Consider the following 23,945-nt stretch of genomic DNA (forward strand, 5'->3'; position numbering starts at 1 on the left):
GGTTCATTTCGCCGATGAGGATGGACCGAGAAATCAAAAGATGATCGTTCGTCGCGCTTCTTAATTTTAATCGTTAAAGATCGCCGCGATAATCCACCGTCATTCTTTCGGTCGTTCGTCTCTCGAGTAAGTGTTTGTGATTATAAAAGCAGAGCAGTGTAATTTAGTGACCAGTGATTTAAAGTGCTACATCAGGATACATCAGAATAATCCGGAAATGCTGTTACGAAAGACAGGAAGGAAGGAAGGAAGGAAGGACGGACGGACGAACAGACGAACGGAAAATATCTTATTTTAACCCAACGTGAAGATATAAAGTAAGTGAACCAGCATTACGCCGTCAATCGTAAATCATTCAATTATAATAATTATTTAAAAAAAATTAATATAATTGTAACTAATGTCCGAATATAATCTAGTGCCGCGCGCGAAGTTCGCGCTCTGTAAACTCTAATAATTGTAAAATATTAATTTAATTAATGACGAGTTGGGAAAATCAGATTACTTCATCTTGTGATCGCAATCGAAAGTTTTTTTTTTCTTTTTGATATTAAGTAATTGTAATCGTAACAGGTCCCTTTTTTTAATTAACAACATAAAAACGTAACGTCATCATTATAAACGTTTATCATTATAAACGCCGCTCGACTTTCTAATAAATACAAAAAAATAATAAATATAAAAAATTAAATATAAAAAAATAAATATAAAACAATTAATATTAAAAGCAATATAATATATTGCGCGTGAGATTTTTCTTTTCTAAATTATAAATAAAAATTAGCGTGGTGACGTCGACAGTAATATAGAAATCTACTACATCGAGACGCTGTAAGTCGGTAATGTGAATCTCGTTGAATCGACAAAGATGAAATCACACGTAAACAGTTCCTGTCAAAACGTCTCTCGGACCTGTCCAGCCGACGTAAATACGTACGTAAATATAGTCACATACTCCAGGAACATTTTAAATCACATATTAACGAGGTGCCCCGTGATTATGTTGGCGTCTAAAGGTCTCCGCCGCGAATAAAATCATGTCGCAAACGAAGGCGATTCCACATAACCTGATACGGTGGGACCAGAGTGAGGATTCCCTGGCACCGCTAACGGAATGTCAGAAGGACTGTCTGACGAATTTGGAGGTTGCAGTGTCCTCGTTTTTCCCGCTGTCGAACCTGCAACCTGGCGCGGTCGAGGATGGCAAGAAATTCGACGAGAACGTATCTCAAGAAACCATCGCACCCATCGAGAGGTATCAAGAGCTGCTTCAGCACTTCTTGCTTCTGGAGAGGAAATACATGTCCATGTACGACCTGAAGTACAGCCTGTACCTGGACGAGCTGAAGTCGAGAAGGTCCGAATGTCAAGACGTCTGTTCTCAGATAGAGGAGACCTTGGACGATTTCTCTGCACTCTACAAGCAGTACACAGAGGTTTCCAGCAAGACCACCTCTCTGTACGAAGCGAGCGAGCAGCTCATCTGCGATCAGAAGCAATTGAACGCGACGATAGACGGGATTACCGAGTACGTCAGGTATTTCAAGGAGATCGATGTGATCACGGAAAAGCTGGAAGCGTCCACACTGTCAGTGAACAGCGAGATGTTCTTCACCATATTAGATAAAATTGACGTAAATATTGATTTCATGCAAAACAACTCGTCGTTCAATGAAAGCAGGACTTACCTGGTGAGATACAAGCACTGTCAGTCGAAGGCAATTGCATTGATACAGAACTACATTTCCAACTTGTTCTTCAAGACCACTGAGAGCATCTTGAACTTGAGAGACAGCGAAAATTCGTCGGAAAACGCAGACGCGGCTCTCGCTCTGTTCTACGGCAGGTTTCAGACGATCTTGTCCAAGACAAAGCCAGTTATCAGGCAGATTGAAAACAAGTCTTATAAAAGACAGGAGTACGATAGTCTGTTGCTTGAATGCCACCAGTATTATTGGAGCCAGCGGGGTCTAGTCCTAGGTACAAGCATACAGAAGTCTCTGAATTCCATAAGAGAGAAATACAACGGTGATCATTGCAGCTTAGTGCGACATTCGTGCGCGTTGCTTTTGCACGCGTCGATAGACGAGCACAAGCTGTTCTACGAATTTTTTTCGAAACAGTCAAACGGGTTGACCGCCTACCTGGAGAGCTTGTGCACCTCTCTGTACGACGCGTTGAGGCCTTTCATAATACACATCAATCATCTCGAGACACTGGCGGAGATCTGCTGCATCCTGCGGATAGAGATGCTCGACGAACATGTACAGAACAACTTCGAGCCGCTGGAGGGCTTTGGGAACATTTGCTTGCAGCTGCTGCACGACGTTCAAGAGAGATTGGTGTTTCGCGCACATTTATACCTGCAGTCCGACGTGCTGAGTTACAATCCTTCGTCGGGCGATTTGGCGTATCCGGAAAAACTGCGTATGATGGAAGACATAGCGGAATCGATCAGGGAGGCGAATCGTCAGACACGCATGAAGAAGATCTCGGTCTCGTCCACCGACAGCTCCGCTCTCGAGCCGGTTTCTCGTAATCACATAGTTATCGATTCCATTTACCAGAAGACACACATGGGTAGCTCGCCGGCGGATTTGCACGCTATGTGGTATCCCACGGTTCGCAGGACTCTGGTGTGCTTGTCGAGACTCTACCGCTGCGTGGACAGGTCTGTGTTTCAGTCGCTGAGCCAGGAGGCGATTTCCCTCTGTGTTCAGAGCATCGAGAACGCCAGGCAGGAAATTGAGAAGAGAGCGAGCGTCCTAGACGCAGAATTGTTTCAAATCAAGCACCTGCTGATCCTCAGGGAACAAATCGCCCCGTTTCAAGTTGATTTCACCATCAAGGAATTCAGCCTGGACTTCTCCAAGGTGAAGACCGCTGCGTTCGGCCTACTCGAGAAGAGCTCCAGATTCTTCACTCTGTCGAACAACGCGTTGCTGCAGTTTCTTCTGGAGGGAGCGCCGCAAATGAAAGAACAGCTGATCGACTCGAGGAAGCACGTGGACGCAAAACTAAGACTCACGTGCCAGAGATTGATACAACACGCAACTTATTTGTTGATTTATCCTATTATCAAGTTGCTGGAGAAGGAAAAGCTGCTCGACGCAAGCTCGAATCAGGAAAATGCGCTGGGAAGCGCGCAAGAAATAGCCACCACAGTGGCCGACGTGCTGAGGATAATCAAGTTCAAGTGTCCCGAGATACAGCAGTCGATGCAATTATATTTGGCTAACAAAGAAACCGAGTTTATTTTATTCAAGCCAGTGAAGAATAACATTTGTGCTGCATTCACGCAGCTTCATCAAATACTTAGTAAGTATTACAACGACGAGAACCTTCAGTTGATCGCGTGTCCTTTGCCGGAGCAAATATCCGTTATGCTAAGCTCAACGACGTTAATGCAAGGAAAGTCGAATCGAGAGTCACAGGCGGTTTTAAAACAGTCGCAATCACTTGCAAAACAAGAAGATTAAATAAAAAAAAAATTAATAAATAAAAAAGATAAATAAAAAAGAAATTAATAAATAAAAGAGATAAAAAAAAAAGATATCGCAATTTGGTTCATTCCATTGTTTTAATAAAAGTAATTTGTTATATAAAATGTAAATGTAGATATAAATTTCACTTTTAATAGTACAAAAGTAATTATTTCCTTCTTTACTAGATTTTAAATATAATAATTGTTATAATAAAATAAAAGGTTTTAAAGTAACGTTGAAATAATGTTTAGTTGGTTAATATAAGTTAAACTAAAAGATAAATAATTACTTCGATGTAATTTTTTTTGTTTGTAAAATTGTATAAATCGGCATATAAAATGTAAAAATATGTGTATGTGATTAAATTATTATATAATACAAATAATTAAAATAAATCGTGACATTTATAAAGAAAAAAGTGCTACAACAAAGACAGTAGATTTTAATAACTTTTAAACCATACGTACACTTATTTAATTATATGCATTTCTAAATGTATTTAAATTACGACACATTCGAGGTATGAAGCAAAAATACGTAAGAAAACAGATTATTATTGCGAATATTAATGCAGCCCACAATGTCCAAAATAATAGTAAACGGAATTTCATCCAGAATGGACTAGGAACGTAATATTTTAGATTCTCTGCTTCACCTGAAATAATAATTAAATAATACATAAATATAAATTATATATAAATATCGTTATGCTGAACACACAAACCTGTAGGATATTTCTTTTTCATTTTATCAATAATAATTAAAGGGATGGCGTCGTACGTTGGACTTTCTCGAGTGAAGGCGAATTTTTCCTGAAATTCCATTTCCCTCGGTACATACACGTCAGAATCTCTCAGGAGAAGGCATAACACACTTTAATATTTCTTAATCTTAATTTGTTTTCTGCGCAATAATTAGCCTGTCGATAAAAAATTATTTTCTTCAATTCACTTCGAAATATAGTTCACAAATAAACACGATACATACTGACCATACACACCGAGCTCTTTCTCGAGACTGGAAGACTTCAAAGACCTTTGGCGCAGATATTAATATCGCAAACTTCGTTCGTAGGTATGTGTAATCTATACGTGATCCTGAATAACCTCGGGGAACATCTGGGTTTTTAATAACTATTGCTTTATTTAGCTCGAAGTAGTCTCTGCTTTGCTATTATTAACGTGTAATCCTCTTAATTTCTTTGTCGATCGAAATCGTTGTTTATCCACTGGTTAATTCTTAAGCCACCGGTAGCTCGTAATTATATAGAGGAAATATATTAATTGTTATTGCGATTTCTCGACTCTTCAAGAAAAAAATATTTATCAAGATTTCACGAGTAAGATAGATACCTCGTACTTTACCAAGGGTAATTTCGGATTTTTACTCCTAATTAATTCATTTTAACAAACATCTCTTACCTTCTTTACGCCAGCTGTGCATTTCGTGCGGTGTATATTTAACAATTCCACTAGCCGGAGTAGGTAAACGCTTCCAAAGAAATGTGTCTTGTTTTCTGGAAACAATACAAATTTGTTAGCAACGCGGTCAGGCCATCGTAACGCTGCGAGATGGCTTGATTCGCTTTCTCTTTACCTTCTTCTCGATGTAGAAAAAAATAAGAGGAGGAATGCTTAAAATTATTTTTAAATGTACTTCAAAACGCGCGATTTAAATCCCCGCCAAATGTGATTAGGTTAGCGTTTCGTGCCTTTATCTTTTATCTCCGTCGATGATATTTTACGTTAGCGAGCGCACTCTAGAAGCGCGACCTGCTACTTCCACGTGACGCATTGGTAGTATTTACATCGTGCGTGCGAGCGAAAGCACGCGGTAGATTTGCGGTTATTGAGTTGACAATATAATTATTAATCGTACTATGATAAGAGACTAATACAAAGTATTGTTATATATCTTAGCAACTATTAAAATAATTATTCGATGATACGGTAATACATGATACTTGGAGAAGGTTTTTCAAAGTAAACAATGTTGCTGAGCATCGTGCAGTTATCGCTTAGGTCGGTTCGCGGCACAAAACTTCTCAAGCCGGCCGGTTTGAGATCAACAATTAAATGCGAATACGGCACCAAGTGGACTAGTCGAAAACCCGTTGCCATTGTCAACGAAGACGAGCTTTTTGATAGCGATGATGAAATGTCCAGAGATGATAAGCAATCAGTTTTTAAGACACTTAGACGAAGATCCAGAGCTAAAACGCGCGAGAAGAATGAGGTGGTTGAAAAAACAGACGAAATTCGAGTAAGCTCCACAGGGATAAAATATGTAGCCCTCGATGCAAACAATAAGTTCATAAGGTATAAAGTTGTCTAAATAATGTAGGAATTATTTCTGGAAGGTATGAGTCATGCTCTGTTTGTATTTTAGCTCGCTAATGATAGACATCAAAACAAAAAAGAATAGAGAAAAGTCTGGTCAAATACTACTGGAGGGGTTCCGTTTAATCCAAGATGCAATTCAGGCAGGATTAACGCCAAAAATAATATTCTTCAGCAGAATATCTGATATACAGCTACTATCACTTTCGGAAGAAGTAGAATTGTATAAAATTCCATATCGCACAATTCAGTTGTGGTCTAACTTAACTACTTCTCCTGGTATAATGGGTAAATATCTTGATATCACGAAAGAAAAGACTGATAATTAAGGTAATCTACAAGAATAGACACTTGTATATAATTATGGCTGGTTTTTTTGGTACAGGAATCTTTAAAATCCCAGATATGGCGGCTAGGAATGTACCTGAGAATGCTATACCGCTGACTATTATCTGTGACAATATTAGAGAACCAGGGAATTTAGGAACTATTATAAGAGCTGCCGCTGCGGTTGGTTGCGAAAAGTTAATATTAATGAAAGGTAATTTACACTACTAGGAATTTCGTAATCGATGTTTTTTCACTAATTTGGATGTCGTCATTTTAGGATGCGTAGACGTATGGGAGCCCAAAGTTTTGCGCAGCGCCATAGGCGCCCATTTTCGCTTACCAATAATTACGTCTGTCTCATGGGATGATATTCCGTCGTTGATAAGTGAGGAGTCCGCGATGTTTTTAGCAGACAATAACGTAACATATGATTTAAAAAACGATACGATTAATTCAAAATCAAATTTACGTTCTATCGAGAACAATGATAATTACGTTGAAGGAGATACGAATAATGATATAAATGCAAATAACGACAAATTAATCGAAAGTGACATGATAAACGAAGTGATAAGCCAAACTAGAAAGCCAACTGCAAAAACTAAATCGCTAGTAAAGAAGTTAATATCTGAACTTCCGATTGAGTCTTACTACACGTTAAATTTCACAGAAAAAGAAGTGGTACTCGTTGTTGGCGGAGAAACCGAGGGTGTTAGTCTCGAGTCGTGTAAGATGCTACGTGAGAGAAATTGCACTCGCGTTAATATACCGTTAACCAATGGCATTGATAGCTTGAACGTTGGTGTGGCTGTTGGTATTGTTACATTCGAAATGAGAAAACAATTTGTAACTCGTCAAATCGACGACGAATAAAATTATATTAATTATATTCATACATGTTTTCGATTACTTATATCTTCTAGGATTGTTGTAACAAATTAAATGCCGAGTACGACGTTTTCAGGATCTGCAAAAAGAAAAAAAAAAAAAAAAAGAAAAAGCAAAATTACAAGTAAGAATGACATAATAAATATAATGCGCTTGTAAAAATTACAGCACTAGGCCGCGTATTTGTTTCAAACTACTATGTGTATATTTATTTTATTACAATTTAATAATATAGGCAAAACTAACGTTACTGTAAGTTTGAAGAGATAGAGTTATCAGAAAACTGCTGGTGAACTTTATAGGAATCGTGCTACGCATCATAATCATCCATAGCTCTTTCTTTTCGTTGACCGACAGCGAGGTCCAGTCTAAGTGATATATTGAATCTCCTATGTTCGTGCTCTGCCGTGAAAGTTGACGAAGAACAATTATTATATCTCAAAAGTATAATTAATATTAATTTTACATATAATTTTATATACACTAAAAATTGAGGCTGCTTAAAAATATTTTCTTATAGATAAAGTACGCGTAAAAATATATATACGTATGGAAGATTTAGCAAAAATTGTTCACCAATATTTTTACGTTAATCATGTGTGTGCCCGAGAAGGATATTTTATTCGCACTCTCGATCGATATTGATTTTTATTACTTGATCTATATGTAATCGCTTCAAATAGTTCAATATCGCTATCGATTTTAGTTAACCGAGTCACACACGCGCGCGCGTTACGTATATAGTATATATATATATATACATTTAACATTAATTTATAGAGCAGTTATGCTTTTCGTAATCGTACGGCGATAGAATGATTGTCCTACAAGCGATTGATAGTCTCATCGATTGTAGACAACATTGACAATATTGTGTGTACAGCATGTAGGGCGTAGTAGGGTCGATATTAACTTGGGTTTACTCGCAGGGATTACGGTCAGCTTTTCGCGAGCAATTTACCTTGAGTATGACTTCATTTCCGGACCAGCTGTAAATGTAAATTTGCACGAACATGCAAATGGTGTACATCAGCAGAGTCGCAGTTTGAGACTCGTTGATATGTGCCGACATATAAAACACATTTGTGCACAGTATTAAGATACTGCCGAAAAATTGGACGAAAAGCACCTGGTTGAATATAACATTTACGGTTTTGGCGTATCTATAATAACACCACGTTAATTTTGCGATTAAAGTGATAGAAGATATTTTATTATTACGGTTCTCGAAGTTCGTGAAACATTAAGAAATAATAATAAAAAAAATTTCCAGCATTTTAATTTTTTTTTTCTTAATAAAAATTATATAATATTAAATAAAGACGAAAAAAAAAAAAAAAAAAAAAAAAGAATAAAATAATATATTCTTCTGTCACTAACTTATAAATGCTGAGATGATGTTGAATATGTTCCGATATCGTTTTCTTTTTTTTGTTCGGTGACGCAAGCGACGATTCCGTGGTAGTATTACCGGTCACCAATTTGTACATGCGATTTTCGAAGATTTCAAGCTGTGCGCACGTTTGCAGAAACAATCCAAAGACTAGAGTCTCCGTGCCGACGTTGATGATTGTCGCGAAGATCAAAGTTATGATCTGCTGAATAGATATGCTCCAGAATACCGTAGGTACGTTAAGATCGTACGGTAACCATACTCTGTAAGGTAATATACCATGCATAACGTTCATCACCGACCCTATAGTTACACTCGTGAGCGAACTCATTGCCAGAAGAAAATATCTCAGCGACCACGATCTGCAAATAGAGGCACGTAGACAATTGGGATTGTTCCCGCTAAATTAAAACCGGCAATTAAAATACGTACCGACCTGATAAAGTTATCGAATTTCGTCTGTATTATCACCTCGTCTCTGTTGCGAGGTTTGCAAGGTGCCGTTAGCAATGTTTGCACCAAGTTTATGATGGACTCCCGACGTAATATAATGATAGTCGCTTTTGAACAAACGATAACGATGCTCGCGAACATTAAGGAATTCGCGACGAATTCGTCGACGGTCTCGATCACGAACAAGATATCTAAAAACTGAGTGAGCCCCAAAAAATACTCCAAGAATAATATGACGCTCGTGAATATATTGTACAGCAGCTTGGCACAGGTCGATGTCCACTCGACAGGCCGCCATATACCGGCGTAAGTATATATTAAAAAATTGAAAGAAAGTAGTTGCATGATGGCGGATAACTCGTGCAGAATATACAAAACGTTCCTACGTGTACAGGATTTCGAAAATTAATGTGGGGACCGCGAGAGGTCTTCTCTAGTAAATTGAATAAAGCAATTGCGAAGCGATTAAGTAGATTCACTAGCGGCAATCATTTGCGACATATGCAATCGATATTAGCACTAGCTTCTCTTTAAAATTCGTTTTATTCTCAACGGAACTGTATTTGGAACCGGGACGTTGCATGAATATTAACGCTATTAATAATGCCGCGCGGTAATGATGCGAATTAAAAGATTATGTAACGTAGAGGTAACATTATGAGCTTTGATCGTTCTGAATCGATCTCTAAATTATTATTGACAAGTTGAACTACGCTATACGAAAAAAAAGTTTATCTTCGAATGTATTTCACAATCGTGATAGTACTTAGGATGCTGAATAGACAGTAACTTATTTCACCACATTCGAGATAATTAAATGAGTAACGTACAACTGAACGCATCTCGCGGCGGATTATACGCGGGCTTGTCTCCTTCAGTTTCTTAACCCTCGGACCATGAATCGTATTCATTAGCCATTTATTAGCCGTTTGAGTACACGACGGCGTTCATTACAATTACGTTAGGCCCCTCCTTAAGTAAACGCTATAATTATAAATGTCAACTTAGTTGTAATTATCAGGGAACAACTTTTCACAGTCTTACGGCATGTTGCCGTATTCCCATCTAATGAAATATTTGTCATCCGCAGCAATTAACTATTTCTCGCGCACGACAAAGACTTATTATTGCATAAAGGTACACCGTAACGTAACGGAGGTATAACGTAGGTAAACTTGCTTCTAAAGTTAACTAATATCCGTTCGCCAGGCATGACGAGTGAATCGAAAGATTGTGAAACATTTTTGATACGGCGACAAAAAAAAAAAGGAAAAAAAATCAGGTAACACAAACGAAATTATATTTTTTACGTACAGTTGAAGTTTCAATTAAAACAACTTTTTTTTATATCGAAATTGCTTATCGTATTATAAGTGTTGTATTGCATGTGGTTTGGTTTAGTGCGTGCGTAGATATTTTCATCGGAGTTTGAATAATCGAAAGAGAAAGAGTCGGGGCTGAAAAATAAGATATCTACAAAAATCTTAATATTTAGATTCGCTAATTTATTTGGAACTACAATGTTACTTCGACTTTTTACTTTTGAAGTATATTGAATGCTGAATACGACATTTTTAGGATCTGAAAATTAGAAAACGTGTTAACGTGGAAAATTAAATACTTACGTGAAGTACATTAAATAATGTTTCCGTGCACACGCGACAAATATCATATTTAATATTAATATTAAACTAATAATAGGACTAACATTACTGTAAGACTGAAGAGACATGGTTATTAAGAAGCTGCTGGTAAACTTTATAGGATTTGTGCTGCGTACCATAACCATTAGCAATTCTTTTCTATCGTTAACTGATAACGACGGCCAATCCATGCGATATATAGCATCTCCCGTGTTCGCACTCTGCCGACACGAACAAAATTATTATTATCGTTATTATTATGCGTGAATATTAACGAAAACCTATATATAGAGAATGGATAATTTCTATATTTCTGATAGATTGATAAATTACTTGCTATTTTTTTAATTTTTTTTTTAAATTAATTTAATAAAATATCAGCATTAAAATAGATTAAATAATTACCTTAAGTATAACTTCGTTTCCGGCCCAGCAGTAAACGAAGATTTGTGCAAACATGCAAATGGTATACATTATTAACGACGCAGTTGCAAATGGATCATTAACATGCGTTGATAGGTAATAAACGCTCGTACACAATACTAGTATACTACTGAAGAACTGAATGAAGAGCACCTCGTTGAAAATGACGTTCACCGTTTTCGCGAACCTGCAATAGTTTAAAGTCAAACTTACGTGCGTGAAAATATTTTTATGCGGCTCACTTGTAAATGCTAAGATGGTGATGTATGCAATCCGATATTTCCATTTCGTCTTTATTCGGTGTCGCGAGGGTGTGCCTTAGATATTTGACCGTTTTATTAATTATCAACTTCTGTATGCGATTTTCCAAAATTTCCAACTGGGCGCACGTTTGCAAAAATAATCCGGGTACCAAGGTTTCCGTGCCGACGTTTATGATGCAGGCGAAAATTAGAGTTATCATTTGATGAATGCCCAATGTATAAAATATCAGAGGTATATGATAATCCCACGGAAGCCATATTCGATAAGGTAATTGTCCGTGCAATATATTTATTACTGACCCTACAGTAAGGCCTGTAATAGAACCCGTTGCCAAAAATGAATATCTTATCGAGCGTGATCTGCAAGCGTAAAAGGAATATCGAACTTTATAAACTATTATTAGAATTAACTTAAACGATTTTACAATGTACAGAAATGTACAATTTATATTAACAAACGATACAGACAAAATTCGGAATAATAAAAAATACGCCCTGAATGCACATCATATTTAAATTGCTGCATAAAACTGTTTATATAATACGCTAATATTAATATTAATATTAAAGATTTGTTTTAATAAAAGTACAAACTCACCTGATGTATTTCTCGAATTTTGTTTGTATCGCCTCTTCGATTTCATCTTGAGGCTTATTAGGTTTTTTTAATAATAGCTGCATCATGTTGATGATCTCATTACGGCGTACTATGACAATGGTGGCTTTACAACAAACGGCGAGCATGGTGAAGAACATTAGAGTAGTAGTCGCAAAGTCGTCGATATTATCGACAACAAAAATAATATCCAGAAATTCGGTTATGGTCAAAAAGAATTGAGAGAATACTATAACAATGGAAAATACACTGTAAAGTAGCTTCGCGCCAATCGATGACCACTCCATAGGTCGCCAAACGCCACCAACGGTGTACATTGAAAAATTTAAAGTAAGCAATTGCATATTTCGATCTGTTTCTTCAATTTATCAATAAATCGCGCCAAGATACATGACTGTCCCGATTCTAACAAATTTTATTTACTAAATGAAGTCGCGTTGAAAATCGTAAGTTCTCATTTAACGATACAATGTAACTTAGTATAATAATGACGAAGTATAAGTCATCGAACAATTATTATTATTATTTTTTTTTTTTTTTTAATGTACGCTTCTCAGAATTTCAGCAAATAATGCAGCGAAGTTATTTAACAAACATTAATAGCGGCGTATTATGTTATTATCGCAGTGGTCAATAGCTTTTATTTAAATGTAATTGAGCGAACCTTGCGGTAGACAGCACTTTTATTCACTTCCTGTCAACCCTAGCATCTATTACGGTCATTAAAAAATCGACATGAAGTCGATCAGTTATTCATCGGAAGATGCGCGTTCTTTTCCGCTCTTACGACTACTGTAATTGCAAAAATTGTTCCGCTCGAGATCATCGAGAGATGTTATTTCTTACACTCAACGCACATTGTTATATCTCTCGTTGAATAAAATATATTCGCACATCTTCCTGTTCATCGGGACTACGTGGAACATAGCATTTTCCATCGTAGTCCCTTACTTTATTTGATAAAAATACGTGTCGTGTATTACGACGAGAACGATAAATACTTCGAGTATATTTCCTTCGTTATTTGCCTGAACATCTATGAGGCATTAAAAGTACGGATAAATTTCTATTTTTTTTATGCCGCAATAAATTGTAATATACGCGTTACATTGTACTGCATGCAATTACAGATAATGCGTGTGCGCGGTGTCCGAGTATTCTTTTGTATTAGTGTTGGAACAATTAACGTAGGAAGCGAGATTAAATTTAAAACGTTTATCAGTCATAACACGTAAAATTACTAATTTATTAAATAAAAACTACAATATTGCTCAGAGTTCACTTCTGAAGTAAATTAAATGCCGAGTACGACGTTTTTAAGATCTGAAAGATAAAAAAAAAAAATATATATATATATATATATATATATATATATATATATATTAACACAGAAGATCAAACACTTACGTAAAATTACAATAAATAAAATAAATATTATACAGACAGTATTTTCATGCAATAGCGGCAAATGTTAAGAAATAATTTGACAAATAAAATTTTTTAATAGATATTAAATTAATGACAGTACTAACACTGCCGTAAGACTGAAGGGACATTGTTACTAGGAAACTGCTCGTGAATTGTATAGGAATTTCGCATCGTGCCATGATCATCATCAATTCTTTCTTCTCGTTGACCGATAGCGATGGCCAATCCATACAATATATAGCTTCCCCCGTGTTCGCACTCTGACAAGATAAATAAATTTAGAAACTCAATTGGGCGAAAATTAATTTATAAATTTTTTTTAATATTTATAATTTAGCGATATAAATTTTTATTTCACAGTACATATCGCTACCTTAAGTATAACTTCGTTTCCGGCCCAGCAGTAAACGAAGATTTGTGCGAACATGCAAACAGTGTACATTAGCAAAAAGATAATTGCCGACAGGTCTTTAATATGCTTTGACAAGAAATATACACTTGTACACAGCACTATTATACTTCCGAAAAATTGAAAAAAGAGAATCTCGTTGAATACGATGTTCACTGTTTTTGCATATCTGCAGAAAGGATTTAATTTTAAAGGTATTATTTATGAATGTTCTGCATTAAAAATATAATTTTTTAAATTTAAAATAATTTTTTTTTTTTTTTAGTATATTAAATATTTAGTTTGATGACAAAAAATAATAAGGCAATTAAATATCTGTGCAAAATTATTCTTACGAGACTCACTTGTAAATACTAAGATGATAATTTATGCAATCCGATATTTCCGTTTTTTCTTCATTCAACGAGCGCGCGTTACCTTGATACTTATTATTAGTCGTTTTATTAATTATTAACTTTCGAAGGCGGTCCTCGAAAATTTCAAGCTGGGCACACGTCTGTAAGAAAAATCCATAGACCATGATTTCCGCGGCGACGCTTACAGTAGCGACGAACGTTAAAGTTATCATTTGGTGACCGGCTAAAATGTAAAACACCCGCACGCTGTAATTGAACGGTAACCATATCCGATAAGGTAAATGGCCATGTAGAATATTTAATATTGATCCTACGGTGAGGCCCGTTATGGAGCCCGTTGCCAAAATCATATACGTCAGACAGCTCGATCTGCAAATCATGAAGCTACGGTTAAATTTTATAAATCAAATTAATTTTTTATTATCTCAATTAATTTTGCATATTTCCAGCGACATTTTAATTGTTCCATAAATATTTTATGAAATATCTATAGCTTAATATAATAATTTTGATAAAGGTGCAAGCTCACCTGATATATTTGTCGAATTTTGTTTGTATGGTTACCTCGTCTTTATTCTGAGGCTTGTGTGGCTTTTCCATCAATGTTTGTATTAAATTAATAATTTCTTTTCGACGTACAATGACAACAGTCGCTTTACAAGTAACGGCCATTATGCTGAAGAACATTGAGCTATTAGTAGCGAAATCATCTATGTTATTGGCAACGAAAATGATATCCAGAAATTGGGTTGTCGTCAAAAAGTATATAGAGAATACTACAAAAATAGAAAATACACGGTAAAATAGCTTCGCACGAACTGATGACCACTCCATAGGTCGCCATATACCGCAGAAAGTAAACATTAATAAATTGAATGTAAGTAAATTTAAATCTTGATCCATTTTTCTAATTTATCAATAAATCGCGCCAAGATACGTCACTCCTCGATTGCAACAAATTTTATTTGCTTAACAGACTCGCGATGAAAATCGTAAGATCTCATCGCACGACACAATGTGACAGCATAATAATGACGAAGTATAAGTTATCGCATGTTCTTTTTTCAAATATCCGCCTCTGAGAATTTCAGCAAAGAATGTAACGAAATTATTTATCAATTATTAATAGAGACGAACATTATGTTATTACCGCAGTGGTCAAGAGCTTTTTTTAAATGTAATTGAGCGAGCCTTGCGGTAGATAACATTTTCATTCACTTCCTGTCAACCTTAGTATCTATAAGGGCCATTAAAAAATCGACATGACGTCCATCAGTTATTCATAGTAAGATGCGCGTACTTTTTCATTCTTATGACGGCCGTAATTGTAAAAATTGTATTGCTTGAGATCATCGCGAAATGTTATTTCTTACCCGCGACGCACATTGTTACACTCTCGTTGAATAAAATATATATTTGCACATCTTCCTGTTCATCGCGAGTACGAGGAACATAGCATTTTCCACCGTAGTCCCTTACTTTATTAGATAAAAATACATGTCGTGTACTACGACGAGAACGATAAATACTTCGAGTATATTTCCTTCGTTATTTGCCTGGACATCTATGAGGCATTAAAAGTACGGATAAAATTCTTTTTTTTTTATGCCCCAACGAATTGTAGTATTATATGTGTTACATTGTACTGCATGCAATTACAGGTAATGCGTGTGCACGTGCTCGAGTACCCCTCTTGCATCAGTGTTGGTACAATTAATGTATTAGGAAACAAGATTGAATTTAAGACGTTTATAAGTCATAACACGTAAAATTACTAATTTATTAAATAAAAACTACAACAAACTTAGAGTTCAGTTTTGAAGCAAATTAAATGCTGAGTACGACGTTTTTAAGATCTAAAAGTTAAGAAAAAAAAAAAACATTAACATAGAAGATTACATACTTACGCAAAATTACAATTAAACAGTATTTTCGTGCAATAGCGATAAATGTTAAGAAATAATTTGACAAATAAATTTTTAACATTGACGTCAAAGTAACAGACGATACTAACGCTGCTGTAAGACAGAAGGGACATTGTTACTAAGAAACTGCTCGTGAACTGTATAGGAATTTCGCAGCGTGCCATGATTATCATTAATTCTTTCTTCTCGTTGACCGATAGCGATGGCCAATCCATACAATATATAGCTTCCCCCGTGCTCGAACTCTGCCAAGATAAAAAAATTTAGGAACTTAATTGGGCGAATATTAATTTATGAATTTTTTTAATATTTATAATTTAGCGATATACATTTTTATTGCAGAGAACATATCGCTACCTTAAGTATAACTTCGTTTCCGGCCCAGCAGTAAACGAAGATTTGTGCAAACATGCAAACAGTGTACATTAGCAAAAAGATAATTGCCGCTAACTCTTTAATATGCTTTGACAAGAAATATACACTTGTACACAGCACTAGTATACTCCCGAAAAATTGGAAAAAGAGGATCTCGTTGAATACCGTGTTCACCGTCTTTGCATATCTGGAAAAGAATTTTATCATTAAGGTTTCATAGCGTTTATAAATGTTCTGCATTAAAAACATAATTTTTTTTTAATTTAAAATAATTTTCGATAAACGTACTAAATATTTGACTTGATAACTTAAAATAAAGGCAATTAAAATCTTGCATAAAATTAGTCTTACGGGACTCACTTGTAAATTTCAAGATGATAATTTATGCAATCAGATATTTTCATTTTATTCTTATTTAACGAACGTGTATGGCCTTGATACTTAGCCGTTTTATGAATTATTAACTTTCGAATGCGGTCCTCGAAAATTTCAATCTGGGCGCACGTTTGTATAAACAATCCATAGCACATGATTTCCGCGCCAACACTTATAGTGGCGCCGAACAACAAAGTTAGCACTTGATGACCGGCTAAAATGTAAAACACTCGCACGCTGTAATTAAACGGTAGCCATATTCGATAAGGGTAATGACCATGTAGAATATTTAATATCGATCCTACGGTGAGACCCGTTATTGAACACGATGCCAAAATTATATATGTTAGCGAGCCCGATCTGCAAGTCGTTAAGCTAAGATTAAACTTTATAAATCAAATTAATTCGTTATTATCGTATATATTTCTGGATATGTCCAGCGACATTTTAATTGTTGGATAAATATTTTAAGAAATATCAATAGTTAAATATTGCGCAATATAATAATTTTGTGCAAAAATGTGCAAGATTACCTGATATATTTGTCGTATTTTGTTTGTATGGCCACCTCGTCCTCGTTCTCAGGTCTGTGTGGCTTTTCCAACAATGTTTGAATCAAATTGATAATTTCTTGTCGACGTGCAACGACGATGGTCGCTTTGCAAGTAACAGCCATCATAGTGAAGAACATTAGACTGTTAGTGGCGAAATCGTCCATTGTATTGACAACAAAAATGATATCCAGAAATTCGGTTGTCGTCAAAAAATATTGAGAGAATACTACGAAACTAGAAAATGCACCGTAAAGTAGTCTCGCGCCAATCGATGTCCACTCTATAGGTCGCCACACACCGCTAATGGTGTACATTAAAAAATTTAATGTAAGTAAATTTAAATCTTGATTCATTTTTCTAATTTAATAATAAATCGCGCCAAGATACGTAACTTTCCGATTGCCAAAAATTTTTTTTTATTAACAAAGTCGCGTTGAAAATCGTAAGATCTTATTTAACGACGCAATGGACGTAGCACAATAACGACGAAGTATAACTTATTGCACGGTTTTTTTTTTTTTTTTTTTTTTTTTTAATGTACGCTTCTCAGAAATTCAGCAAATAATGCAGCGAAATTATTTAACAAATATTAACAGCAACGTATAATATTATTACTGCAATAGTCAATGACTTTTATTTAAAGTAATCGAGCAAGCCTTGCGATAGACTGCACTTTTATTCACTTCCTGTCAACCCCAGTATCTATTAGAGTCATTAAAAAATCAACATGTAGTCCATCAGTTATTCATTGTAAGACGCGCGTTTTTTTTTCCGTTTTTATGAAGACCGTAATTGTAAAAATTGTCCTGCTCGAGATCATCGAGAGATGTTATTTCTTACCTTGAACGCACATTGTTATACTTTCATTGAATAAAATATATATTTGCACATCTTCCTGTTCATCGGGACTACGAGAAATATTGCATTTTCCATTGTAGTCTCTTTCTTTATTAAATAAAAATACATATCGTGTGCTACGACGAGAACGATAATATACTTAGAATATATTTTCTTCGTTATTTGCTTGAACATGTGCGAGGCACTAAAAGTGCGGATAAAATTCTATTTTTTCTTGTCGCAATGAATTGTAGTATTATATGCGTTACATTCTACTGGATGCAATTACAGGTAATGCGTGTGCACGGTGCTCGAGTATTTTTTTACATCAGTTTTTGAACGATTAAAATAGGAAATAAAGCGGAATTAAAAACGTTTATATATAAAAATCACAACACGTGAAGTTACTATTTTATTATATAAAAACTACAACAAACTTAGTGTTCATTTTTGAAGCAAATTAAATGCTGAATACGACGTTTTTAAGATCTGAAAGTTAAAAGAAAAAAAAAAAGAACATTAACTAATTTAATGTTGAGAAATAATTTGACTAATTAATTGTTAATATTAACGTTAAATTAATGACGGTACTAACACTGCCGTAAGACTGAAGGGACATTGTTATCAGGAAACTGCTCGTGAACTTTATAGGAGTATTGCTGCGTATCATAATCATCATCAATTCTTTCTTCTCGGTAATCGATAGCGATGTCCAATCCATGCGATATACAGCCTCTCCCGTGCTCGCACTCTGTCAATATTAAATAAATTTTGAAACTGAATTAATCGAAAACTAATTTATGAACTTTTTAAAAATATTTATAATTTAGTGATATACATTTTAATTACATAAGACAGATCGTTACCTTAAGTATAACTTCGTTTCCGGACCAGCAGTAAACGAAGACTTGTACAAACATGCAAATGGTGTACATTAGTATAAAGATAATTGCCGACGGCTCTTTAATATGCATTGACAAGAAATATACACTTGTACACAGCACTAATATACTTCCGAAAAATTGACAAAAAAGCACTTCGTTAAATATGACGTTCACCGTTTTTGCATATCTGCAAAAGGTTTTTATTTTAATGATACTTTTAGTAACGCTCTGCATTAAATATATAATTTAATAATTCTTTCTTTAATAATCTCTATTTATTTGAGATAAAAGTAATTTAATTTTGAACAGGTGCTTAGATATAATTTCTATTTCTTAACACAATTTACGATAGAACAACTAATTAATTTACTCTGTGGAACGCTCTCTACTTTCGAGGTTGTAACATTTATCTATCAATTTCGAACAACGTCAATTACGCTATCTGACTTTCTTCAGGTTTTCAACAATTTATTTTTATAAATAGCAGTTGGTTTCAATATTAAGTAAAACGTATTAAAACGTATTAAAGAGTATTAATTAAATAACACGGAGACGAACATAATAAGGCAATCGCGAGTGGAAATTCATCATCTAGCTATTCTGATTTTGCAGTTAATAGTGGTTGGACCGTGCGGATTAGATATATTTCTTAGTAGCTAGCTTAATTGGTACTAGCCATTATTTGTAAAAAAAAAAGTATTTGTTATTTACTAACTATTTAATTAATGTCTAGCCCTTTATTTTATATTTTTTCGTCGCGACTAGTTTACTGCTTAATTACCTGCATAAAACTATTCTTGTAATTGCTAAACGAGACTTACTTGTAAATGCTAAGGTGATAATGTATGTAATCCGATATATTTGTTTTCTCTTTTTTCAGTGAGCACGTGCGTCCTAGATACTTAGACGTTTTATTAATTATTAACTTTCGAAGGCGATCCTCGAAAATTTCAAGCTGGGCGCACGTTTGTATGAACAATCCGAAGACTATGGTCTCCGTGCCGACGTCTATGGTAGCGGCGAACGCCAAAGTTATCATCTGGTGAGCGGCTAAAATATAAAACATCCGCATGCTGTAATTCCACGGTAGCCATATTCGATAAGGTAAGTGGCCATGTAGTATATTTATTATCGATCCTACGGTGAGGCCCGTCACGGAACACGTTGCCAAAAATGAATATCTTAACGAACACGATCTGCAAATCGTGAATTTAATAATTACACTTTACAAATCAAATCAATAGTTTGTTATTATTGAAATTATTACTAGATATTGGATATTTCAATTGTATAAACTTTTTTTTTTTCGACTATTAATAAATTAATATTACACCGTTTTAATGAAGGTGGGAACTCACTTGATAAACTCGTTGAATTTGGTTTGTATAGCCACCTCGTCTTGGTTCTGAGGTTTATGCGGCTTTTCTAACAATGACTGAACCAAATTAATAATTTCGTTTCGACGAGTAAGGATGATGGTCGTTTTACAACAAACAGCCATCATGCTGAAGAACATTAGGGTGTTAGCGGCGAAATCGTCGATGTTGTTCACAACAAAAAGAATGTCAAGAAATTCGGTTATCGTCATAAAGTACTGCGATAACACTATGACCACGGTAAATATATTATACAGTAGTTTAGCTCCAAATGATGTCCATTCAATAGGCCGCCATATACCGCAAACAGTAATTATTAAAAAATTTAAAGTAAGCAATTGCATATTTTAATCTGTTTCTTCAATTTATCAATAAATCGCGCCAAGATACGTGACTCTTCGATTGCGACAAATCTTATTTGCTTAACGAAGTCGCGTTGAAAATCGTAAGATCTCATTTAACGACGCGATAGACAGCACAATAACGACGAAGTTATAATTTATTGTACGTTTTTTTTTCGAATATTTACTTCTCAAAATTTTATTTGATAACACAACGAAATTAATTAACAAATATTAATAGTAACGTATATCACGTTACTATTATAATGGTCAATGACTTTTATTTAAATGTATTCGAACGAGCCTTGCGGTGGACTGCACCTTTATTCACTTCCTGTCAACCCTTAGTATCATTTACGGTCATAAAAAAATCAACATGAAGTCGATTAGTTATTTATTGTAAGATGCGCGTGTACTTTTCCGCTCTCATAAAGAATCGTACTGTAAAAATTTTTTTACTTGAGATCACCAAGGGATGTAATTTTTTTCATTCAATATACATTCTTATAATTTCGTTGAATAAAACATATTCGCGCATCTTCCTATTCATCGGGACTGCGACGAATAAAGCGTTTTCCAGCGCAGTCCCTTACTTTATTAAATAAGAATACATGTCGAGTGCTGCGACGAGAACGGTGATATACTTACGAGTATACGTCTCGCGTTATTGCCTGGACATTGGCGAGGCATGAAAAGTGCGGATAAAATTTTATTATTATTTTTTTTTATATCAATAACGTGCAGTATTAGACATATGCGTTAAGTTGTACTGCGTGTAATTACATGAAGGAATGCGTGCGGACGTGCTCCAGTATTCTTCTGTGCTAGTTTTTGAATAATTACAATAGGAAACAAGACTTAATTTAAAACACGTTTATAAAAGTCACAACACTTAATATTGCTAATTTATTAAAAACTACAACATTACTTAGAGTTCACTTTTGAAGTAAATTAAATGCCGAGTACGACGTTTTTAAAATCTGAAAGTAAAAAAAAATATATATATATATATATAAATATATAGAAGATTAAGTACTTACGTAAAATTACAATTAGACAATTTTTCCGTGCAATAGCGACAAATCTTTCAAAATAATTTGATTAATAAATTTTTAATTATGACGTTAAAGTAATGACGGTACGAACACTGCTGTAAGACTGAAGGGACATTGTTATCAGGAAACTGCTCGTGAACTTTATAGGAATGTTAGTGCGTGCCATGATCATCATCAATTCTTTCTTCTCGGTGACCGATAGCGATGGCCAGTCCATACGATAAATAGCTTCCCCGGTGCTAGCACTCTGCCAATATAAAAACATTCAAAAGCTGAATTAATCGAAAACTAATATTTGAATTTTTTTTTAAACATTTCTAATTTAGTAATATACATTTTAATTACATAAGACAGATCGTTACCTTAAGTATGACTTCGTTTCCGGACCAGCAGTAAACGAAGATTTGTGCAAACATGCAAATGGTGTACATTAATAAAAAGACAATTGCCGACAGCTCTTTAATATGCATTGACAAGTAATATACACTTGTACACAGCACTAATATACTCCCGAAAAATTGAAAAAATAGGACCTCGTTAAATACGATGTTCACCGTTTTTGCATATCTGCAAGAGGGCTTTATTTTAAAGGTATTGTTTAAGAATATTCGACATTAAAAATCTTAATTACTTAACTTCAAATAACTTTCCTTAATCGCGACAAATATTTGACTTAATAACATAACGTAATATGATAATCAAATATCAGCATAAAATTATTCTTACGAGACTCACTTGTAAATGCTAAGATGATAATTTATATAATCCGATATTTCCGTTTTATTTTTATTCAACGAGTGCGCGTGTCCATGATACTTATTATTAGTCGTTTTATTAATTATTAACTTCCGAAGGCGGTCCTCGAAAATTTCAAGTTGCGCGCACGTCTGTATAAACAATCCTAAGACCATGGTCTCCGTGCCGACGTTTATCGTAGCGGCGAACGCCAAAGTTATCATTTGGTGCGCGGCTAAAATGTAAAACACCCGCACGCTATAATTGAACGGTAGCCATATTCGATAAGGTAAATGACCATGTAGAATATTTATTATCGATCCTACGGTGAGGCCCGTTACGGAACAAGTTGCCAAAAATGTATATCCTAGTGAACACGATCTGTAAGTCGTGGATCTAAGATTAAATTTTGTAAATCAAATTAATTCGCTACAATTGCATATATTTTTGGATATTTCCAGTGACATTAGGTTGTTGCATAAATATCTTTAGAAATATTAATAACTCAATACTGCTGAATGTAATCGTTTTAGTAAAGGTAGCTAGACTCACCTGATGAACTTGTTGAATTTTATTTGTATGGCTACCTCATCTTTGTTCTGAGGTTTATGTGGCTTTTCCAACAATGTCTGAATCAAATTGTAAATTTCTTTTCGACGCGTAACGACGATGGTCGCCTTACAACAAACGGCCATCATGGTAAAAAACATTAGGGTATTAGTTGCGAAATCGTCGATGTTATTGACAACGAAAAGAATGTCCAGAAATTCGGTTATCGTCATAAAGTACTGTGACAACACTATGACGACGGTAAATATATTATACAGTAGCTTTGCCCCAAATGATGTCCATTCCATAGGTCGCCATATACCGCAAACAGTATACATAAAAAAATTTAAAGTGAGTAATTCCATACTTGGACTTCTTTTTCTACTAAAAACTTATCGATGAATCGCGCCAATATGTGGCATGTTTCTATACAAAAAAAAGTGATTTGCATTTGTTGATAAAGTTTTCTCTTAAAATTAAATTTATTAAGAAAAAAAATAATAATATACGAAACAATTACGTGAATAATAAATTTTACAAACTAATGGGTAAATTATACGCTGAATATGTTACTGCGAGGTATTATATTTGGTGTAAAAAGTTAAATTAAAATTCGTTTAATTTTATTTTAAATAATGATTCACGTGAAGAATGAAACCAAAGTATCTTTTATCACGTACCTTTCTTCCAAAGTATTTGTAGCTTAGAAGTAACGTAACGGGAACAAATATTAATACAGATGCAACATAGCGCGTTATTATTGAAATGGTCTATAACTTTCATTCAAATGTAACCGAGCGAGTCTCGCGGCGGACTATGTATTTTTACTCACTTCAACATCTTGTCAACCCTAATGCCATATATTACGGCCATTAAAAAGTCGACGTAAAGCCCTTTACTTATTTATTACAAT

General features: G+C 34.8%; 7 protein-coding genes and 1 long non-coding RNA gene across 9 annotated transcripts; 2 read left to right on the forward strand and 6 right to left on the reverse strand.

Moving 5' to 3' along the window:
* The first annotated feature begins 836 nt into the window (after positions 1-836).
* Cog3 (conserved oligomeric Golgi complex subunit 3) lies at positions 837-3,862 on the forward strand. The gene is made up of 2 exons (XM_070664926.1): positions 837-933; positions 1,017-3,862. The coding sequence occupies exon 2, from the start codon at positions 1,038-1,040 to the stop codon at positions 3,477-3,479; it is 2,442 nt and encodes an 813-aa protein (XP_070521027.1). The 5' UTR covers positions 837-933; positions 1,017-1,037; the 3' UTR covers positions 3,480-3,862.
* A 139-nt stretch (positions 3,863-4,001) lies between these two features.
* On the reverse strand, positions 4,002-5,188 carry LOC139107370 (uncharacterized). Of its 2 annotated transcripts, none has more exons than XR_011546507.1 (4): positions 5,082-5,188; positions 4,907-5,001; positions 4,210-4,790; positions 4,002-4,140 (listed from the first exon to the last, which is right to left on the reverse strand). It is a non-coding gene; the product is annotated as an uncharacterized lncRNA (long non-coding RNA). The 2 variants fall into 2 exon arrangements; XR_011546508.1 differs by lacking the exon at positions 5,082-5,188 and having other exon boundaries at positions 4,210-4,404; positions 4,486-4,790; positions 4,907-4,996.
* Positions 5,189-5,270: 82 nt separating this feature from the next.
* On the forward strand, positions 5,271-7,043 carry LOC139107361 (rRNA methyltransferase 3, mitochondrial). Its single transcript, XM_070664927.1, has 4 exons — positions 5,271-5,803; positions 5,874-6,112; positions 6,210-6,365; positions 6,432-7,043. Exons 1-4 carry the CDS (start codon positions 5,475-5,477, stop codon positions 7,025-7,027), a joined length of 1,320 nt encoding a protein of 439 aa, XP_070521028.1. The 5' UTR covers positions 5,271-5,474; the 3' UTR covers positions 7,028-7,043.
* Positions 7,044-7,160: 117 nt separating this feature from the next.
* On the reverse strand, positions 7,161-10,022 carry LOC139107369 (odorant receptor 46a-like). Its single transcript, XM_070664938.1, has 4 exons — positions 8,872-10,022; positions 8,423-8,797; positions 8,004-8,205; positions 7,161-7,444 (listed from the first exon to the last, which is right to left on the reverse strand). Exons 1-4 carry the CDS (start codon positions 9,231-9,233, stop codon positions 7,259-7,261), a joined length of 1,125 nt encoding a protein of 374 aa, XP_070521039.1. The 5' UTR covers positions 9,234-10,022; the 3' UTR covers positions 7,161-7,258.
* An 87-nt stretch (positions 10,023-10,109) lies between these two features.
* On the reverse strand, positions 10,110-12,193 carry LOC139107362 (odorant receptor 46a-like). Its single transcript, XM_070664929.1, has 4 exons — positions 11,816-12,193; positions 11,197-11,577; positions 10,937-11,141; positions 10,110-10,752 (listed from the first exon to the last, which is right to left on the reverse strand). The coding sequence occupies exons 1-4, from the start codon at positions 12,175-12,177 to the stop codon at positions 10,510-10,512; spliced, it is 1,191 nt and encodes a 396-aa protein (XP_070521030.1). The 5' UTR covers positions 12,178-12,193; the 3' UTR covers positions 10,110-10,509.
* An 894-nt stretch (positions 12,194-13,087) lies between these two features.
* Positions 13,088-15,406, reverse strand: LOC139107363 (odorant receptor 43a-like). The gene is made up of 5 exons (XM_070664930.1): positions 14,556-15,406; positions 14,015-14,395; positions 13,635-13,839; positions 13,366-13,521; positions 13,088-13,156 (listed from the first exon to the last, which is right to left on the reverse strand). Exons 1-5 carry the CDS (start codon positions 14,927-14,929, stop codon positions 13,112-13,114), a joined length of 1,161 nt encoding a protein of 386 aa, XP_070521031.1. The 5' UTR covers positions 14,930-15,406; the 3' UTR covers positions 13,088-13,111.
* Positions 15,407-15,523: 117 nt separating this feature from the next.
* LOC139107020 (uncharacterized) lies at positions 15,524-20,699 on the reverse strand. The gene is made up of 10 exons (XM_070664228.1): positions 20,335-20,699; positions 19,798-20,172; positions 18,959-19,163; positions 18,644-18,843; positions 18,096-18,163; positions 17,235-17,598; positions 16,687-17,061; positions 16,309-16,513; positions 16,041-16,196; positions 15,524-15,882 (listed from the first exon to the last, which is right to left on the reverse strand). Exons 1-10 carry the CDS (start codon positions 20,694-20,696, stop codon positions 15,838-15,840), a joined length of 2,355 nt encoding a protein of 784 aa, XP_070520329.1. The 5' UTR covers positions 20,697-20,699; the 3' UTR covers positions 15,524-15,837.
* An 871-nt stretch (positions 20,700-21,570) lies between these two features.
* On the reverse strand, positions 21,571-23,942 carry LOC139107366 (odorant receptor 46a-like). The gene is made up of 5 exons (XM_070664934.1): positions 23,036-23,942; positions 22,484-22,864; positions 22,111-22,315; positions 21,840-21,995; positions 21,571-21,673 (listed from the first exon to the last, which is right to left on the reverse strand). Exons 1-5 carry the CDS (start codon positions 23,395-23,397, stop codon positions 21,629-21,631), a joined length of 1,149 nt encoding a protein of 382 aa, XP_070521035.1. The 5' UTR covers positions 23,398-23,942; the 3' UTR covers positions 21,571-21,628.
* Between the last annotated feature and the right edge of the window lie 3 nt (positions 23,943-23,945).

This window comes from Cardiocondyla obscurior, linkage group LG12 (assembly GCF_019399895.1).
Source record: "Cardiocondyla obscurior isolate alpha-2009 linkage group LG12, Cobs3.1, whole genome shotgun sequence".
Classification (NCBI taxonomy): domain Eukaryota; kingdom Metazoa; phylum Arthropoda; class Insecta; order Hymenoptera; family Formicidae; genus Cardiocondyla; species Cardiocondyla obscurior.

Coding starts and splice junctions, on each gene's coding strand:
- Cog3 (XM_070664926.1), top strand. CDS start 1,038: ATGTCGCAAACGAAGGCGATTCCACATAACCTGATACGGTGGGACCAG.
- LOC139107361 (XM_070664927.1), top strand. CDS start 5,475: ATGTTGCTGAGCATCGTGCAGTTATCGCTTAGGTCGGTTCGCGGCACA. Junction 6,113..6,209: donor TACTTCTCCTGGTATAATGG/GTAAATATCTTG, acceptor TTTTTGGTACAG/GAATCTTTAAAATCCCAGAT. Junction 6,366..6,431: donor AAAGTTAATATTAATGAAAG/GTAATTTACACT, acceptor TCGTCATTTTAG/GATGCGTAGACGTATGGGAG.
- LOC139107369 (XM_070664938.1), bottom strand. CDS start 9,233: ATGCAACTACTTTCTTTCAATTTTTTAATATATACTTACGCCGGTATA. Junction 8,798..8,871: donor AAATTCGATAACTTTATCAG/GTCGGTACGTAT, acceptor CTCTATTTGCAG/ATCGTGGTCGCTGAGATATT. Junction 8,206..8,422: donor CATCATCTCAGCATTTATAA/GTTAGTGACAGA, acceptor GTGTTATTATAG/ATACGCCAAAACCGTAAATG.
- LOC139107362 (XM_070664929.1), bottom strand. CDS start 12,177: ATGCAATTGCTTACTTTAAATTTTTCAATGTACACCGTTGGTGGCGTT. Junction 11,578..11,815: donor AAATTCGAGAAATACATCAG/GTGAGTTTGTAC, acceptor TTACGCTTGCAG/ATCACGCTCGATAAGATATT. Junction 11,142..11,196: donor CACCATCTTAGCATTTACAA/GTGAGCCGCATA, acceptor AAACTATTGCAG/GTTCGCGAAAACGGTGAACG.
- LOC139107363 (XM_070664930.1), bottom strand. CDS start 14,929: ATGGATCAAGATTTAAATTTACTTACATTCAATTTATTAATGTTTACT. Junction 13,522..13,634: donor GAAACGAAGTTATACTTAAG/GTAGCGATATGT, acceptor TTATCTTGTCAG/AGTGCGAACACGGGGGAAGC. Junction 13,157..13,365: donor CCCTTCAGTCTTACGGCAGT/GTTAGTACTGTC, acceptor TTTATCTTTCAG/ATCTTAAAAACGTCGTACTC.
- LOC139107020 (XM_070664228.1), bottom strand. CDS start 20,696: ATGCAATTGCTTACTTTAAATTTTTTAATAATTACTGTTTGCGGTATA. Junction 18,164..18,643: donor TTAATATTAACAATTAATTA/GTCAAATTATTT, acceptor TATTTCTCGTAG/TCCCGATGAACAGGAAGATG. Junction 16,514..16,686: donor TATCATCTTGAAATTTACAA/GTGAGTCCCGTA, acceptor ATTCTTTTCCAG/ATATGCAAAGACGGTGAACA.
- LOC139107366 (XM_070664934.1), bottom strand. CDS start 23,397: ATGGAATTACTCACTTTAAATTTTTTTATGTATACTGTTTGCGGTATA. Junction 22,865..23,035: donor AAATTCAACAAGTTCATCAG/GTGAGTCTAGCT, acceptor CACGACTTACAG/ATCGTGTTCACTAGGATATA. Junction 21,674..21,839: donor CCCTTCAGTCTTACAGCAGT/GTTCGTACCGTC, acceptor TTTTACTTTCAG/ATTTTAAAAACGTCGTACTC.